Source organism: Herpailurus yagouaroundi, unplaced genomic scaffold, assembly GCF_014898765.1.
Source record: "Herpailurus yagouaroundi ecotype Mexico unplaced genomic scaffold, PumYag 160, whole genome shotgun sequence".
Lineage (NCBI taxonomy): Eukaryota > Metazoa > Chordata > Mammalia > Carnivora > Felidae > Herpailurus > Herpailurus yagouaroundi.
This window is the reverse complement of record NW_024412401.1, coordinates 26,800,795-26,819,460: the sequence shown is the minus strand read 5'-3', so window position 1 is coordinate 26,819,460 and position 18,666 is coordinate 26,800,795. Positions and strand designations below refer to the sequence as shown.

At 43.5% G+C, this 18,666-nt stretch overlaps 1 protein-coding gene across 5 annotated transcripts in view; it reads right to left on the bottom strand.

The window, feature by feature from the left end:
• The window catches only part of PLPPR1 (phospholipid phosphatase related 1), a 326,239-nt gene that overhangs the window by 4,506 nt on the left and 303,067 nt on the right, over positions 1 to 18,666 (bottom strand). For 4 of the 5 annotated variants that reach the window (XM_040481836.1, XM_040481835.1, XM_040481834.1 and 1 more), the window contains 3 exons: positions 9,306 to 9,556; positions 5,354 to 5,530; positions 1,742 to 1,873 (listed from right to left, as the gene is read on the bottom strand). In XM_040481836.1, the coding sequence (XP_040337770.1) occupies positions 1,742 to 1,873; positions 5,354 to 5,530; positions 9,306 to 9,556 (560 nt within the window). Of the gene's footprint in view, positions 1 to 1,741; positions 1,874 to 5,353; positions 5,531 to 8,082; positions 9,043 to 9,305; positions 9,557 to 18,666 lie in introns of those variants that run through there. The other variant, XM_040481838.1, reaches the window with a different exon arrangement.

Genomic DNA, 18,666 nt, shown 5'->3' with positions numbered 1-18,666 from the left:
AAGCAGGCTCTAGGCTCTGAGCAAGCGGTCAGCACAGAGCCTGATGCGGGGCTCGAACCCACAAGCTGTGAGATCATGACCTGAGCCGAAGTCGACGCTCAACTGACTGAGCCACTCAGGTGCCCCTTAGTATGTTACTTCTTAATTAAATCAAGTCAAAACGTTCACCTTAATACAGGTTGGGGGAAAAACAAACAAAATACTCGGCTCTGGGTTTAATGGAGAGGCCTAGTTTTCCCAAGATGGAAATAGCTTTAGTGTTTTGTTTTTCTTGTTAGTAAAATTAGAAAGACTTCACTAAATGTGAAAAGAAATAGGAGAGTTCATCTCAGATACCGGATAGTTAATAATCTTTAATAAGGGAAATTATTTTATACTATATTGATAATTCCAGTGGGAAGTGATTTGCTTTTCCCTTGTACTATCTATCAAAATGGTTTTGTAAGGATATAAACATAAACACGATTCAAGATGAATAGATTATTACAGGAAAACATTTTAGTGGGACTCAGCCTGGCCTGACAGTAGAACCCTGTTTTGTTATTGGTTATCTCCTTCTCTGCTTAGAGAACCACTCATCTCAGCTCTCCTGCTTGCTAGCTACGTGGCCTCAGGCAAGTTCGGTGAACATCGCTATCTTCATATTCCTATTAAATTTTTTTAACGTTTATTTATTTTTGAAGGAGAGAGAGAGAGAGAGAGAGAGAGCGAGCGAGCAGGGGAAGGGGCAGAGAGAGAGAGAGCGAGGGAGACACGGAATCCGAAGCAGGCTCCAAGCTCTGAGCTGTCAGCACAGAGCCCAAAGTGGGGCTTGAACCCACGAACCGTGAGATCATGATCTGAGCTGAAGTTGGACGCTTGACTGAGCCCACCAGGCACCCCCATATTCCTATTTTTTAACCTGTGCAGTGGGACTTTCCTATCGATTCAATAGGTTTTCATTCAAATAAGAATGTAGTTGTAAAGCACCTAGCAACTGTCCCAGGCAAAAACAAGTGTTTGATACTATCTCTCGAGGCTGCTTTCACTTGGCGAATCTTCTGCATGGCATTTCCTGTCTTCTCAGACAGAATACACTTCTTTTTCTTCATTTGGATTCACAAAGCACCTTGGGAACCTCTGATTCAGTATGCCATATTATGACTACTCACTTATATCCACCTTCCTGATTATCTGTGAGTTCTTCGAGGACAAGGACTGTGCAGCTAATCATTTTCTGTATCTGACATGAACCAAGGCCCTGATGTAAATAAGTGAGTATGGTTGCATTGAAATTTTTTGATTGTGGTCATCAAAATAGATGCAAAAGGACACTTAGTAACCTTTTTAATGTTTGTTTGTTTTTTTTAATGTGCTTCCAGCTTACATCTATTGCTGAATGTAACAAAACCTTTCTCTTTCTAAATATTGTCCTAGTCACTAAACCAGATTGGCCTCCCACATAATTGGTCCAAATTTCATAAATGTGGTATTACATAGTAGGTCAAGGTGTCTTAAAGCAGCTGGGGTTTAAGTTAGACATTACTAAGAACTTCCTGAGGATTCATGATTGCCACGCCCCAGAATAAATACAGGACTACTGAAAGAAGATTGAAGTTCTTGAAGCCTTTACCTCAGATTTGATTAGTGTTGAGTGGATTCAGTGGTATCCTGCTTCCAGTAGAGGAATGGATTAGCTGACCTCCCAAGATAACCGGCCTTGAGCCTGTGGGTTTGGTTTGCTAAAACCACTTTACTGTACCTGTGCGCTTAAGGTTTCCAGAGGGCTTTCTATCCTTGGGAAAGCCATTAGGGGCACTCCACGGGGATCCTCGGGTTTGGATTTGGAAGGAGATCCTTGTGTTCCTTTAAAGTTATGGACCACACACATTCCCTGCAGGATGAGGGGAAAAAAGACTGGAGTCAGACTAGAGCCGTCTATGCCTGGGCACCTCTGAGGATGGCAGGCCTTTCCCCCTAGAACATCGCTGCCATAGTGACTGTCTTCTTTTGAGCCAGTGGGTCATAGGGGCCATGCAAAGACCTCGGGCATAGTTTAGGGTGTCTACTGAACATGTCTAGGGGCTGATGAAGCATCTGACTGATTACCACTGGCCATGTGGTTATCAATCCACCCCACTAAGCCTGTTTCCTCACCTGTGAATGGAAATAACAACACCTATCTCACAGATCTGAAATCATTAAAAGACACAACGAATGTAAATCATCTTGTAACAGCAGCATGGTTTATTGAGGGCCACTCTGTCTGGCATGGTCCTGAGGACTTCACCTTCCTTCATTTAACCCACTCAGCAATCTTACAAGGGAGGGACTATTATCATATTCAACTTGGGTAAGGAGGCACAGAGAAGTTAGATAACTTGCCCAAGGTCACACAGAGATTTCAACTCCACAGCCCCTTAATCATACCACTTTACTCTTTTGCCTCTTAACAAGCGCCACACATATAGCAAATGATCCATGCTGACGAGTCTTTCACTCCTAAGACGACCCTCCCTAAATTATGTGACTACGGTTTGCTTGAGATTAAATAACTCAAAATAGTGGCACTTTTCCTTTATTGCTTCCATGAAAATACTTTCCCTCTAAACGACTGCTCACTTTTATTTCTTACTGAGGCCCTCCTTCATAACCGAGTCTGTTTTTACCATCTTCTCTGCTTCTTTTGCCCTCGTAGAGTTTATCTGTCTTTTCCCACTGTCTTCATTGTTCTGCATCTTTGTTTCTATACCCAGTATCTTTGAATCTTTCCTGTCACTCTTCAAACCCTGCAGAACATTTATATAAATATTCTCTACTTGGCTTTCTTCCACCTCACTCTCCAGCTCTGCTTAAATCCCCTCGATTCAGGAAATGGGGGAACTGGGAAACATAGGAACTCTGAAGTTGGAAAGACCCAGGTCAGATTTATAGCTTATTGGCTGGGTGGCCATTGAGTAAGTTATTTATCTTTGAGCCCCATTTTCTTCATCTGTAAAATGAGGATAAGAATAGTGTTAGGGTTGTCCTAGGAGCACATGATTTGGTGTATATACAGATTAGGGCACGTAGTAATTTCTCAACTAATCACCAACCCCTGCCCTGGCTGCTTTAATCTTCACAATAATGCATATGTGCTCTAAAGTATGCTCCTGGTCTCACAGAGTCTTCTCTTCCTGTCCAAGTCTCCACTTTGGGAGGCTTCCAGTCTCTTCGAAGACATCTTTCCCCTCCCATTTCCAAGCTCAGTGTGTGTGCGCATGTGAAGTGTGCACATGTGCACATGCAGACAACAGGAAGAGCATGGGGTCTGTCTCTGCCAGGGTAATTCAGCAACAGTTCTGGGTCTTACATAAAGACCATTTGTGGAAAACAAAATTGGACATTTGCCATCAACTGGGAAGGCAAGAACAGAGCAAATAATAACTAAGTGGTAGGAAACAGGGCTGCAAGTTAGTGAGAGAAAGGAAGGTTAATACTAAGGCAGAATTTGTACATGTGGCCTTAGAAAATGCAAAGGATGTCACAGATTTCATCCCATAAAGACCTCATGAAATACCTTGGGACAGTCTGTACCGTTCTTCGTCTCTAGCTGGGGATGTTGGTCCCGGGACTGATGGACAGCAAAATTTTTTGGCTTTTGAGCCTGAGCCTTCACTGATGGACTATTGATCTGTCTTTGAAAACCCTCTCTTCTCTTGAAGTCACCCGTGCCCTTTCCAAACTCTTTTAAAAGCAATCATTGGGAAATATCTCCTATGAGAGATCAACACCTCAGGATCATTCAGCACCGCTTTTCCTGCAGCTTCACACAGACAATTTGCATTGAAGTCCTTCATCTTTCACTTTAGAAAGAAAGCCTGGATCCATTTAAAATAATTTGGAATTAAAATGGAGTTTCCCCATCTCCATGGGGAGATCAGTGTTTTGAGTAACTGGGAGCATTTCCTGTATCTCAGTAGGTAAAAATGTTGGAAACTCTGAGTTAGAAGTTAGGAGAGGCATAGGTGTATTCAGTGTGTTGGGAAGGGCAAGGAGGAAGGCTAGGACAAGGAAGAGTCATCTATGTATAATGCCAGTCTCTATGGGTGCTTTGGACCAGGATAGGCAGAATGGGAGGAGGGACATCTGGACTGTGATGGCTATTGTCTTTTAGGGGAAGCTTGCTGAATATTATTAGGGGATTCATTTCATGCACAACATAGGACTCTCCAGTCCCAGTGATTTACTGTAAATCCTTCCAGGTATACTTTAAATCCATGAAGAGTATTTACAAATTGTACCTCTGTGGTATGCCCTTGTGATAAAATACTACACAGCAAGAAAGATAAATGAATTATTGAGACATGCTACAATGGATGGATCTCAAAATAATCATGTCAGGTGAAAGACGGCCAAGAAAATGAATATACACTATATAGTTCCATTCATATGAAATCCTAGAAAAGGCAAACTAATATAGAGTGTTGGAGAGATCAGTGGTTTCTTGGGAATGAGGGGAATGGATGAGGGAGAGAAAGATATACGTATGTCAAAATTTATCAAATTGTACACTTCATGTGGCATCTATTATCTGCCTATTATAGTTCAATAAAACTGTAAAAAGACAAAAATAAAAATTAACCTCTTCTCTTCCGGTCCAACTAAGATTAAGAAATTTCCTAGTTGAGCAGGTGGTGAGGCCCCCATCTATTTGAAGAACTAAAATCATCAGAAAAGTAAAGATACGGAGAAAACTGGATCAGCCAAAACTCTTCTCCAGAAAGATTATTATATGTGGTTGAGAAGCCACTTATAGTGGAAATAAGCTGAGAGCCAAGTGTAGGTGAGAGCAGAAGCCTTCTAAAAAGCCTGGGAGTGGCTAGAGGAGTGTTTTCATACTGCAGAGTGGGATATGCAAGTCTGGGCCAGAGCAGAGATTCTGAGGGTATGGGAGAAGGGGCTGTCTGCTTCCACCCAGGCTCTTTGTTTTCTGTTCTTCCCTCCTTAGTTTCTGCTCTCGATACATTCTGAACAGATATTTAAAGAACATTGCTTTGAAAATAAAATAAAGAACACTGCTTTGAAGGTACACCAAATTACTAGTCTGCTGGACCCCAGTCCACAGCCGAGTGTTGAAGGAAGCAGAGCAAGCCGTCCTCCACAGGCATTCGTCTTTCTGACCCCTTGGGGGAACATGCAGTCAGATTTCTGAAAGAAAGGGTGCTTCAGAAGTCATTTTTGTAGCAAAAGGATGCATAATACTTGGAAGAAAGTCGCAACTCACAAGGCTGGGGCAGGAGGAACACGGACTTACACTGTGAAGTCTGGCTAACCTGACACCCTTGCAGAGGGCACGAGAGGGAAAAAGGTAGAAAGAGGGAAGCTAACCTACCAGAAACAGGGCTACAGCAGTGCCCAGGATGAAGCCCGCAATCACGTCGGAGCAGTGGTTCCGATACTCAGAGACCCGATTAAGGCCTGTCAGGAAGGCTGTGCAGAGGGTCCCAAGGCACAGCACTGGTTTAGCCAGCCGACTGCTCTTTGTCTTGATTGTGCTTGTGATGTACATCTGGAACAGGACAGAGACCAGCAAGTGACAGGCAGCCTCCTTGTGCGGTGCAAACACATACATGCACAGACGTGCACCAGCACATGCAACAGGGGCCGCGCCCAAGTGGCCACACTGACTAGTTGAACAATTCCACGAAGTCAGGTAGGAAAGAATTTGGGTGGGAAACCAGTGCAGCAAGAACAATGAATGGCCGTCTCCTAATCATGTTTTGTGTTCTAGTGGGCCCGTAAACAGAAATAGCGATGCAGAGAGTGACCGCATAACGAACATCAGAGTGTGCAAGTTTTATGCAACAAATTAAAGAATCACTTGGAGTATAAGGAAACCCACATAGAATCTCAGATACCGAAGAAACCTTCTGTGAGAATGAATTTTATGAAAGAGAAGGCCAGGTAGGCGAGTGGCTAATACGTTTTACTTTTGGGGTCTCCCAGAGTTCTAGCTGATTCTCCACACTTGTGAGCAACAAACACAAAAGCATTGACTGGTTAGTTGATTGGCTGCATTAGAACTTCCAGATGGGTGTGTCACACAAACAGGTTTCAGTTGTGCTAAATTCTCACGTTCCTTGGAACAGCTGTGATCGGCTCTCTGCATTCATTTACTCTGGTGTTTAAATTTTTAAAAAATGTTTTATTTCTTTCTGAGAGAGAGAGTGCAAGACGGGAGGGGCAGAGAGAAGGGGACAGAGGATCTGAAGTGGGCACTGCGCTGACAGCACGAGTGAGTCTGAGTGAGGCTGGAACTCATGAACCGCAAGATCATGACCTGAGCCGAAGTTGGAGGCTTAACCTACTGAGCCGCCCAGGTGCCCCTACTCTAGTCGTGTTTGAAATTATTGAACTCTATGTGTTTTAAAATATCAAACTTTCCTATGGGTTCCCCGACATCCAAAAGGTTGGGAAAGGAGTTCCTGACCTGAGGAAAGGATGATGTAATTTATGGCACCTGAGATGTGGGCTGTTCTTATCTATTGTGAGGGGCTTGGCAACACTCTTAAAGTTTCATCGGCTCAGTTATCAAATGTGTGTCTGGTGGCCCAGAGCCTCTTTCGAAGAAGTAAACACGGTTCGATCACCTGTGCAATGGTTATAAGAAACCACTAGAGGGCATTACTGATCCATCCCATCATTTCTTTAGAACCGATAAGTGAATTTGCAACTCTGAGAAATAGTATGCTAATACTTACAGTCTACAGTGTGTTTGTATGGCCTGAGCACATACAGGTTCAGTGGATGCATTTTACAATGTTACAATGGAAACTTTTACTTTTGTAGAATGATGTTTCAACAGTGGTGTGAATACAGAAGATGGAATTCTCTATCACATGTAATAGATGACCTACGAAAGTATGGTTTGATCAGTTACAAAAATTAGAGCACATTACACCATTCTGGGGCTGTATAGGAAATGTTACTTAACATCTACACTAGATATATTTAACTCTAATATTTTATCTTTTTATGTTGTTTTTTAATTATACCCTTTATCAGTCTTTCCTATAAGATTACAAACTATAAGAACAGGGGCTTAGGGTTAGTATTCTTCACGGTATTAACTAGTCCTTAGGAGATCTTTGTTGAGTAATTTCTGAAAGGACTTCACACATAACAGGGGCTCAAAAAATGTTCACACAATTGGAGTCTTGTATCACGGTTTATCTGATTATAGTCTGTGGGGCATGATTTGAATTGGATTATATCTGAACCCTTGAAAAACATCTGCTATTCTGAGCAGACTTTTTTCTCAAAAGAAATTTGTATCTCATTTGATGAGACAATAGATTATTATGAGTAACAGATTTATTTTTATAACGGTGTTCTACAAATTTCACACCTCAGTGGCTTGAGTTCGATAAATATGGGTAGGAAAAGGGTTCAGGAATACATTGCTTCATAGAACTTAGGCTGTAGATAATTTAGAACAAATGGATATTTTGAAAGTTGGAGAACATGCCAAATGCCTGAGAGGATTTTCTTTGTTTAAAGAATACATGGTCGGCCTGCCTATCTATCTAATCTATCTATCTAATCTATCTAATCTATCTATCTATCTATCTATCTATCTATCTATCTATCTATCTATCTAATCTATCTATCATAAAGCAAGGCTCACCAAGCTATGATTGATCTGTTTGAGGCTTCTATATTATCTAGGTGCATGTTTCCTAACATGGGGCAGCTGAAGTCATTTTTTCTCTCCTATTCATTAAAGAGCAGATTTAAAAGGAATAACTAGGAAGACTGATTTTGGGTAATTGGTGGTTGACAAATTCATCCTATACGTGTGATCTTGTGAATGTGATGCCAAGGAGCCATCTTTTTTTTTAATTTTTTTTCAACATTTATTTATTTTTGGGACAGAGAGAGACAGAGCATGAACGGGGGAGGGGCAGAGAGAGAGGGAGACACAGAATCGGAAACAGGCTCCAGGCTCCGAGCCATCAGCCCAGAGCCCGACGCGGGGCTCGAACTCACGGACCATGAGATCGTGACCTGGCTGAAGTCGGACGCTTAACCGACTGCGCCACCCAGGCGCCCCGAGCTATCGTTTTAAAGAGAATATTCAGCAGTCTACTTGACGCTGTACTGAGTAGACCAGACGTGTAGTCAGTCCCCTTCTTTCCACCCTGAATGTAGGCATCCAGGTGCTGGCAGGGACGCCCTTCAACCGGAGGCAGACTCTCAGCAGAGAGTGCAGTTACCCTCACTTGAGGGAGTGGGAACATGCTCTCCTGGGGGGTGGGGGCGAGTCTTGCTCAGAACCTCTGGGAAGAATGGATTATTTCAAAGGGGTCTTTCCTCTGCCTTCTACCTTCCCTTCTATTGAGACTCACTGGGCTAGTCCTACCTGGAACATGAAGTTCAAGTAAGGAAAAGATGTGTTTTTGACCAATAGTTGTTCTTCCCCAGGGAAATGCATAGGCTATCGGCCTTTGAGCTGATCCCTCTACTTCTGTGCTCTTGTCTCTAAGGAAGCATAGGCCAGAGAAAGGGGAGATGAAGTCATTTCCAAAATGGATGCAATTAAAGAGTAGGAAAGTAAAAGGGACAGCATGGTTTCTTCTTGTATTTTAAGATGTGGGACCCACTTTAGGTTTTCTCTGTGACGAAAGCAAACAATGTAGAGAGAACATTGTACACTAGCGGGGGCAGTCAAAGCCTGTAGGATTTGGGGAGCAGGGACACGTGAACTTTCGGGTGTTGGGGATCTGGTAGGATCACCCTTCTGTTCTGGGTAAACGGTGAAGAAAAGTGTCGGGAGGAGCAGAGGAAAGCTGTGTTTTTATCCCGGGTCTGTTGCACTACCCACGCAGCCGTTCACATTAACGCCCACACCTGCAAACTTGCAGGCAGGTGTGAGAAATGTATGCTGTCCTGGAACCAGTGGAACTTTGGCAAAGAGTGCTGTTGTGAGCAGTGGGAGGATCCCCGACAGGGTGCCAGAAGCCTGGGTCCCAGGTCTAACTGTGGGTTCTTACCTATTTCTCTGGGGCTCAGTTTCTGCATCTGTAAAATGGGAAGATTTGACTAAGAGATTATCCACATTCCCAAATCAATATCCTCTGGCAGCTCGGTATGTTACCCTGGGGTGTTGGGGCGGGGTGGGGGAGGCAACGGTATGGTGCTATGCAGGAGAAACATGTTGTAACAGGACTTTAAAAATCACTCTAAGTGACTGTGACAAAAAAAATGAAGGTGAGGAGGGCAGAGAGACATGTATCCCAGCCGACAACTCATCTTGGGAGTGCCGGCAAGACTGGGCTACTCACCGTGGCATATAAGGCGGAATAAATGCTCAGAGCGGCATGTTTGGAGGGAAAGGACCTCCGAGCCTTTTCTATCACTTCCATGTCCCCGGTACAAATGTTGCCATTGTTTATGAACTGGTGGTGTGCTCGGCAGTCTGTACTGGTGTAGTTCGGCTTGCACACTGTCAGGAAGTATGGGGTTAGGTGCCCCGTGACCACCTGTCCGGCGTTTACAAAAATGTCAGTAGCAAAAAGTCCGAAGGCAAATACCCCTACAAGGAGATTTGAAACGATTAGCAATGGTGAGGTGCACCGTCAGTTGGTTTTGTCCCTGAGAGGAAAACATAGCAGTGAGAGTCCATCAGAACCTACCAAAAATGATCTCGCCAAATTGTCTCCCCAACCTTTATCTTTGCAGGGAGTGGTGCCGCTTCCCAAATCATTATTCCATTCAAATTGATGCAGATATTCTGCGGTTAGCATTTTATCATTTTGTATAAACCAGAAGCAGCATGTTCTAATGGGAAGGACTAGATTTGGGCTCCATCCAGCCCCAACGTTGCTGACATTCACAGAAGTTATTTGCCTTCTCTGAACCTTGGTACCCTCAGTCACAAAATGGTCGGGGGGAGTGATACCTCTTGGGGGGCAAGATTAAGTAGGACAGGTACAAAATACTCCCTTTGGTGTCAATAGCTACTCAACATTAGTTCCTTTTTTTTTTCCTGTAGAAAATATATTCTGCCTGCTCATGTTTGGAAATGCAAATACTCTGAGGAGGGGATATTTATGACATCATGGCGGCTGAAGTGAATGAGGTTGTTAGGGAGTTATCCTTAAAGATAAAAAAGGTCATTCCAGAAACCTCGATTGAATTGGATGTTTCATTTGACAGTTGGGCAGAGAAAATGAGAAGAAAGGGAGAGTGTTAAAGAAAAATGTTGGTGACTGTATCAGTTTCATACAGCTGCTGTAAAAAGTTACAACAGAGTAGCTTAAAACAACACAAGTGTATCTTCTTAGAGTTCTAGAGGTAGGTTTCCCTGGGTGAAATCAACAGGTTAGCAGGATTGTTTTCCTTCTGGAAGCTTGAGGGTAGAATTCATTTCTTGCCTTTTCCAGATTCTAAGCTGTTTTACATTCCTTATCTGTGACCCCCTTCTAGCAATTATGTCACTATGACCTCTGCTTCCATTGTCACATTTTCTTTGACTCAGAGTTTCCTGCCTCCCCACCCCCCCGCCTTTTTTTTTTAAAGTTATTTATCTTGAGAGATTTTGAGTGAGAGAGAGAGAGAGAGCGAGAGCGCGCACGCAGGGGAGGGACACACAGAGAGAGAAAGATTTCCAAGCAGGCTCCGTGCTGCAGGCACAAAGCCCAGCGTGAGGCTCAAACCCACGAACTGTGAGATCACGACCTGAGCTGAAACCAAAAACAGGACGCTTACAGACTGAACCACCCAGGCACCCCTCCTGCCTGCCTCCCTCTTATAAGGACTTTTGATTACATTGGGTCCACCTGTCCAACCCAGGATAATCTCCTCAACTCAAAAGCCTGAGTTTAATCACACCTGTAAATTCCCGTTTGTCATATAAGGTAACAAATCCACAGTTTCCAGGGATCAGGATATGGACATTTTGGGAGAGGAGGGCATTATTCTTTCCGCCACACTGACTTTGCTGTTTGGCTGAGAATCCTGTGGGTAGGCTGTATTTCCTGGATTTTATCTGTCCTCTGGCAAATTCCACGGGATTAGTCCCAATAAGATTGAACATGGTAGGGCAGAATTCTTTATAGGAAGCTTCACTGTGAACTCTTTCAAAGCCTACACAGTACAGCTATAGATTATCAGTGCACTATTGTCTGTTAAAAATATCAAAGGGGGCTGTGCAGAGCCGAGGTACATACAAGTTACTTGAAAGGATAAAGACTTCCCAAATGCAGCTCAATTATGGGAGAAGTTGGCAAGTGTGAGAGTCAGCATTAACCCTTGTAAATGTCAAGGATCTGCTACAGTTTCAGTTAAGTTTCTACCCAGCTTTGACTCCCATATTCAATGTCCTCCATCTGCAAATTGTGCTGACATCAGCACTGAAAAGTTGATCCATTATAGCACAAGTGAAGACAAGTTTGGCTGAAACCTTCATCCGGTTTTCATTTTGATCTGTATTGATTGCTATAATTTTCTTTTTTGTGGCTTTGCCAGGATGTGCTTTATCACAATGAGAACTGGCTCTTTTAATAGCTTCAGCCAGCTCCCTCTCAGAGGGTCTGACCTCTGAGAGTAGGCAATCATTGATCATTCGTGGCAATTTTCGCCCCAGGTTCAGGAAGTCTGAATGGTTAGAGATTTTTTCTTTTTCTTTTTCTTTTTTTTTTTTTTTTTTTTTTACACCTTTAAGCAAGATTCTTAAAGACCAGGTCTCTGGCTTTTTCAAGGGGCAATAAGTCTGTCTGGGCATACTTTTCCAGGAAACCAGAGAAATTTATGATTTGAAAAAGGACAAGTGCCAGCACTTTCCTCTGGCATTTTATTTGTCAGAAGTGCTTACAATTAGGGCGGGTTTGTTCTTTCTGAGACAGGATTTCTAGGCTCCTAGGATGGGTGTCTGAAATGCCAGCTCTGTGGTCCATGGTGATTCTGTGATGGGCAGCTCTATTTATTGTCCTGTGATATTTTGCAGAAAGTTGCTTTCCCTCTTCTTTGCCTCCTTAGGCATCATCTCTGCTTCTCCTAATGGCTTAACAAGCATCTGCTTTCCAAACATTTCATTCCGGTGCATTTGATCTAGCTTCAGAAGGGCACAGTCACAGGCCACCTGAATGTCACAGGCCATGCCAACAAAGGGCGGCAGAACCTGAAGCAGCGCGATTCACAGACAATGTCCTATCACACGGGGCTTTTGTAAGACACTCCAGCCATTGCCCTTAACCCTGAGCTACTTGTCTGTATTTTACAAGCCTCAGAAGCTAACAATAGCTCCTTTTGTCCTCAGGGTCAGGTGGAATACCATTTATGGTCTCTGTATTGCAACGTAGGATTTGAAGGGTATGTTTTTAAAATGTCTATAGAACCTACCTGGGTGTCAAAAAATTCTTTAAGTGAGGTCATATTTTTGAAATTTTAACAGATACATTTTTCATTCCTATAACCCTCTCTAGTGGGTTCTATTTATCTTATGAATCTGCTCCCAGTAGTGTTCCTTGCTTCAGGGGAGCTGATCGCATTTATGAATGAATTTATAAGCTGACACAATAGCCTAAAAGTGAAGTGCTTTTGATTTGCCAGAGCTGTGTGCTTGAGACACTTGTTATTGTTGTTGCTTTGTTTGGAATTCCAAAAAGGCTTGGATGGGAAGACTGAGAGCCACCCTTGGGGGTGGGGGGGGGGGATGTGGCTGAGGATGCCGCACAAGGAGGCTGAGGGAGTGAAGAGGCACTCCCATGCTCCCTGCCTCACGCTGGCTGACAAACCCAGGGTCAGGGCAACAGAAGTCTCCAGAATGATTTCTGGAAATCCATTTGAAGTGTGTCCTATCCCTCTCAGGGTGTAGCTCAGGAGCTGCAAGCCTTTTAGAGAAGCTTCACACCCAGCACGGTATCAGATGAGGGTACCTGCATTAGCAACGGCAGAAGATCAAATTGGTGGAGCCCAAGGGTCTCCTCACAAGACTCCTACGTTCTGGTGTGGTGTGGGGTAAGCAGCTGTAAATTCCCACATCCCTAAGGGGTGACAGGCATTAGAATGCCGACAGGACCAAGAGGCTAGGAGGGCCTGAAATTAGGACAAAGAGATTGATCATGATGTCTGTGGTCCTTGTCAGGATGCCATAGATCAGCTAAGGAAACCTAAGCATGCCTCTTCTTTGTTGTTTGTTTTTTAAAGTTTATTTATTTATTTTGAGAGAGACACAGACAGCGCGAGTAGGGGAGGGGCAGAGAGAGAGGAAGAGAGAGAATTCCAAGCATGCTGCACACTGTCAGCACAGAGCCCAACGTGGGGCTCCAGCTCAGAACCATGAGATTGTGACTTGAGCTGAAACTAAGAGTTGGATGCTTAACCAACTGAGCAACCCAAGTGCCCCGGCCTCTTCATTGCGGTGTAAATATGACACCCATCAGGCAAGCCCAAGGATAAAGAAAGAGGAAAATGAAGGTATTAAAAAGTCCTTACTTTTTTCCTCAGGATTCTATCTGGGTCCATCTGATCTCAGTCTGTCCATGGACAAATTAGGGTCTTTGATCACTAGTAATTTGGGACACGGAGGTCACATTCTGGGACCTGGTCCCTACTATGGAATCATTACAGTATTCTACCCTTTCACTCAACCATGAACGTAGAAAAACAGTGACATAACCAGGAAATGTGCATGAGGAGAACCACCAAAGCCACAGATAATTGGCATGCTGGAAAAACAGGACTCCTACCAGGATACCATTAGGCCTTCCAAACAAAGAACTGGGAAAATACATAACCGGACTCCGTGGTATGAAGGAGGATGCTATTGCTTTTCACACAGGTGCCCTTCATTAGGAAACCTAGCCCCAGATAGTAGGTTGGGAACGGGGTGAGTAGGGGCTGGTGGGTGAGGGAAAGACTACATTCCTTTTAGCCACAAAGATCCTGTGACCTTTAGAGGTGGGGCTTCTAAATTGAAGGCCAACTGTTCTATATTCAATTATAAATGTGTAATTTACAGTTTAATATGGCACCTAGCTGACAGCCTCTGATGGAGCATCTCTCAATTGTCTACTAAAGTATACATGGGGCTTGTGAAAAAAGATGGAAACTCATAATGTCAGCCCAAAGGGAGAATCAGCAAGGGATTTCCATTGTCAATAAGTGACATGGAGCAAGTTTACTCTCTGTCTGTCTGTCTCTGTCTCTGTCTCTCTCTCTCTCTCTCTCTCTCTCTCACACACACACACACACACACACACACACACACACACACACACACAATTTTACTTCATGAAAAACTCAAGCTTCTCCTTAGAAAACAGAGATCAGGGGAGAAAACCTAGGGTGAGAATTCCTTTCTGTCCTACCATCTGGCCGCTGACTCAGATTCAGGCTTTAGATTACTCAGAAATAGGGCTGCAGTCACTCCACTGGATGAGGTCTGCTCTTTGAATTTATCTGAAACTCTCTCCTCTCCTTCTTCACTCTCCTGAATGTATTCAGAAACATAGTCATGGACAGCAACTCGGTGGGAAGTGGCAGGAGCACGGGCAGTAGTGTCTTCTAGGAGGAACACACCCAGACGGGCTCTAGAGAGCAGGGCCTGCTGGGTCCTGTGGTTTTGTGTGCTTCTCATCTTTACAGTAGTGGGGGTACAAGGAGATGCCAGTTCACTGGAGCCGAGGAGCTCCAGTAGAAAGCCTGCTGACTGGGAACTGGACTGAAGCTGTGCACACCAAGCGGCTGGCAAGCTGTCGTTCCGGAGAGCAGGCCAAGAGCAAGCCACAATTCTGTTGATGAATACTGTGTATAGGGCTTGCCTCACTTAAAAGTGAATAGGGCGAGAGGTGCCTGGCTGGCTCAGGCAGTTAAGTGTGTGACTCTTGATCTTGGCTCTGTCATGACCTCACAGTTCGTGAATCGAGCCCCCTGCTGGGCTCTGTGCTGACAGCGTGGAGCTTGCTTGGGATTCTCTCTCTGCCTCTCTCTCTCTCTCTCTAAATAAATAAATAAATAAACAACAAAAATCAGCAAACAGGGAGGGGTGCCTGTGTGGCTCAGTAGGTTAAGTGTCCAACTTCAGCTCAGGTCATGTTCTCGGCCCTGTGTTGGGCTCTCTGCTGTCAGCACAGGGTCCTCTTAGGATCCTCTGTCTCCTTGTCTCTCTGCCCACTCTCCCCGCACCACCCCCCCTCCGCCTCATGCTTGCTTGCATGTTCTCTCTCTCTCAGAAATAAACAAAAATTAAAGAAAAAGAGTGAATAGGGAGAAAGAAACAATCACATACTCATGGGGTCTTAGAAAAAATATTTCTATTTGAGACTTGTAGGAATTTTACATTAGTGACTATTCAGTAATGTCTGCCTCTCTCATTAGAATTGTAGAATATACAAGCTTTCTCAGAGCACTGACCACCTCTACTTTAACACTGCACACTAAGTACCTAGTATCAAATGTGGCACATAGTAAACATTTCATACATATTTGTGGATCAATTCATGAACTGCTAAAGAAACCTCAGAGCAACAATAGAAGAGGATAAAAAAGCATAGGAACTTGTCCAAATTATCTAACTCACATTGTCGTCTCACATCCTTGATTCTACTGAACACAGAACACAGGGTTGACAAAAAAACATTTGGGATGTAAGCTATAGGGACCATGTCTCTTTTTTGTAAACTTCACAAAATCCTGCATAGTCCCACTTAGCAAGTAAAGAGAATAATTGAAAACTGGGACTATGTAAGTTCTCATGAGTCGGGAAACTCATAAGTCATCATTTGTAAATTAAAGGATTCTCCATTTTTGGGGCGCCTGGGTGGCTCAGTCGGTTAAGCCTCCGACTTTGGCTCAGGTCACGATCTCGAGGTCCGTGAGTTCGAGCCCCGCATCGGGCTCTGGGCTGATGGCTCAGAGCCTGGAGCCTGCTTCGGACTCTGTGTCTCCCTCTCTCTCTGCTCCTCCCCTGTTCATACTCTGTCTCTCTCTGTCCTGAAAATAAATAAACGTTAAAAAAATTTTTTTAAAGGATTCTCCATTTTTGATGCAGCAAGAATGAAAAAAGAACCTTAAATTGGAATATGGAGATCCCTGCTATATACATAGGAGAGACTTCCTGCCGGGGAGGCCTGTGAATCCCGAAATCATGACCAGCTTGGGTATAGTTTTAGACTCAGACATATTTGAGAGAAATGTCCCCATTTCTGATCCTGAGAAGTTGCAATGGTTGTCAGTTTAAATTTTTTTTTTTTCAACGTTTATTTATTTTTGGGACAGAGAGAGACAGAGCATGAACGGGCGAGGGGCAGAGAGAGAGGGAGACACAGAATCGGAAACAGGCTCCAGGCTCTGAGCCATCAGCCCAGAGCCCGACGCGGGGCTCGAACTCACAGACCGTGAGATCGTGACCTGGATGAAGTCAGACGCTTAACCGACTGCGCCACCCAGGTGCCCCATGGTTGTCAGTTTAAATATTAACACAGGGGCACATGAAATCATGACTCCTACCTATTCTCATGCAGGGAAACTAAAATATAGAACTTCAAAAAAAAAAAAAAAGAAAGAAAAGTATATTGAAAAAGACATAAAAACGAGTTATCTGGGTTAGGTTGGTCACAGTACTCTCTGAAAAGGGGAGGGACTCCCATTCCTCCGTCAACATCCCTTCTCAGCCTCTCATCTAACATTTCTAAAAGAGGGCTGATCCTGTGTCTATGTTTAGCAAAACAATGCAGTGAAAGGATGGAAGAACTATTGTGCTACGTGACATTGAGAATGCTTGAACATTTTCTCATGTTCAAAATGTAACCAGCTTTGTGAATCTTTTGTGATAGTTTTCCTACTATGACACTTGAGCAACAAGCAAACCGCCCTCGAATCACTTCCTAGCCTTTGGTTTAGTGGGGAAATGGATGAAAAGCTTATCCCACAGGAACAAGTAGAGCCAGTGGCATGGGTTCGTCAGTCCATTTTCGACAGTGGAAGGGGAACACCTAAGGAATTCTTATGGGCCATGTCCTCAGTGCACATTCTGATTCAATCACCAACTCTTAATTTTAGATCGTATCTTCCACCAAATCTCCATTGTAAATAGAATACAAGATACAAAGAAATGAACAGAGTTCCTGTTTGCTTTTACTTTTGCCACATCGAGGTCCTTAGTGGAAAATCTTAGTGGAGAAAGTCAGCTGTTGCTCTCAATTCAGCTGTGAAGATCATTCTCTCAGGAAACAACCCTTTCTTTAGGAAAAGGAAAGAAAGAAGGTGAAATGTCTTTTCGTTTTTGAGAGAGACAGAGAGTGAGAGAGAGACGGAGAGAGACAAAGAGAATCTAAAGCAGGTTCCATGCCCAGTGAGGAGCCTGACCCAGGGCTCGATCTCACAACCTGAGCCCACATCAACAGTAGGATGTTTAACTGACTGAGCCACCCAGGTGCCCTGAAGCGTCTTCTGTTTAATATGCTTTATTCAAACTGAAAGTTACCCAACGAAGAGACTTATCTGTGTTACCATGTTCATCCCATTTCCTTGTAAGGATGTACTGCACAGGTGAGATGTTTAAATAAGAGTGCCATGGATACTAGGTAATAACAATAAAGACAGTAACAAGGGTAGCTAATACTGTGTGCTTAGTGTGCATTAGGTATTGGTCTAAATGCTTTAGAATATAGTTCACTCAGTTGCCACCACAACTCTATGAGGTAGACACTGTTAGTAGCTCCACGTTTCACAAAGAGGTCAATTAAATTGACCAAAAAAGAGCTGGGATTAGAAACTAAATAGTATGGCTCTAAATCCACACTCTTTTTTTTTTTTTTAAGTTGATTTATTTATTTTGAGAGAGAGAGAGAGAGAGAGAGACAGTGTGAGTGGGGAGGGGCAGAGAGAAAGGGAGAGAGAGACAGAATCCCAAGCAGGTTCCACACTGTCAGTGCACAGCCTGATGTGGGGCTCAAACTCAGGAACTGTGAGATCATGATCTGAGTCGAAACCAAGAGTCAGACACTTAATCAACTGAGCCACCCAGGTGCCCCTAAATCCATACTCTTAATCATAACCTTCTAAGCTTATATTTTCATAAACCTAAAAAAATATGAGTAGGCCACACCTCATGAGTTCGAGCCCTGTGTCAGGCTCTGTGCTGACAGCTCAGAGCCTGGAGCCTGCTTCGGATTCTGTGTCTCCCTCTCTCTCTGTCCCTAACCCACTCACATTCTGTCTCTGTCTCTCTCTCTCAAAAAAAATAAATAAACATTAAAACAAATTTTAAAAAATATGAGTAGGCATCAGGCCATGAAAAACAACACTTTTAGTCCTGTTTGCTTGGCCACACACACACACACACACACACACACACACACACAAACACATGCACACACACGTGCAAATGCACACTGAGAAGAGGCAAGGATTTAGAACATGCCCCTGATGAAATGTATTGCACTTGTCACAACTGAACAAGAATTCCTCAATATTTTAGGCAACAATTTTCCAACAAGAATATTATGATAAAATACTTGGGATATGTCATCACTGAATGAGATAGTTTTTTTTTATCACTTTGGCAATGAATCTAATTTTTTCTAATATATTACAACACCCATCAGTGCAAATTGATCTACACACATCAAATATCTTATGCTTCAGAAAGAAGTTTTTGACACTATTGAATACATCAGTTCCTTGGACAGTTAATTTCAG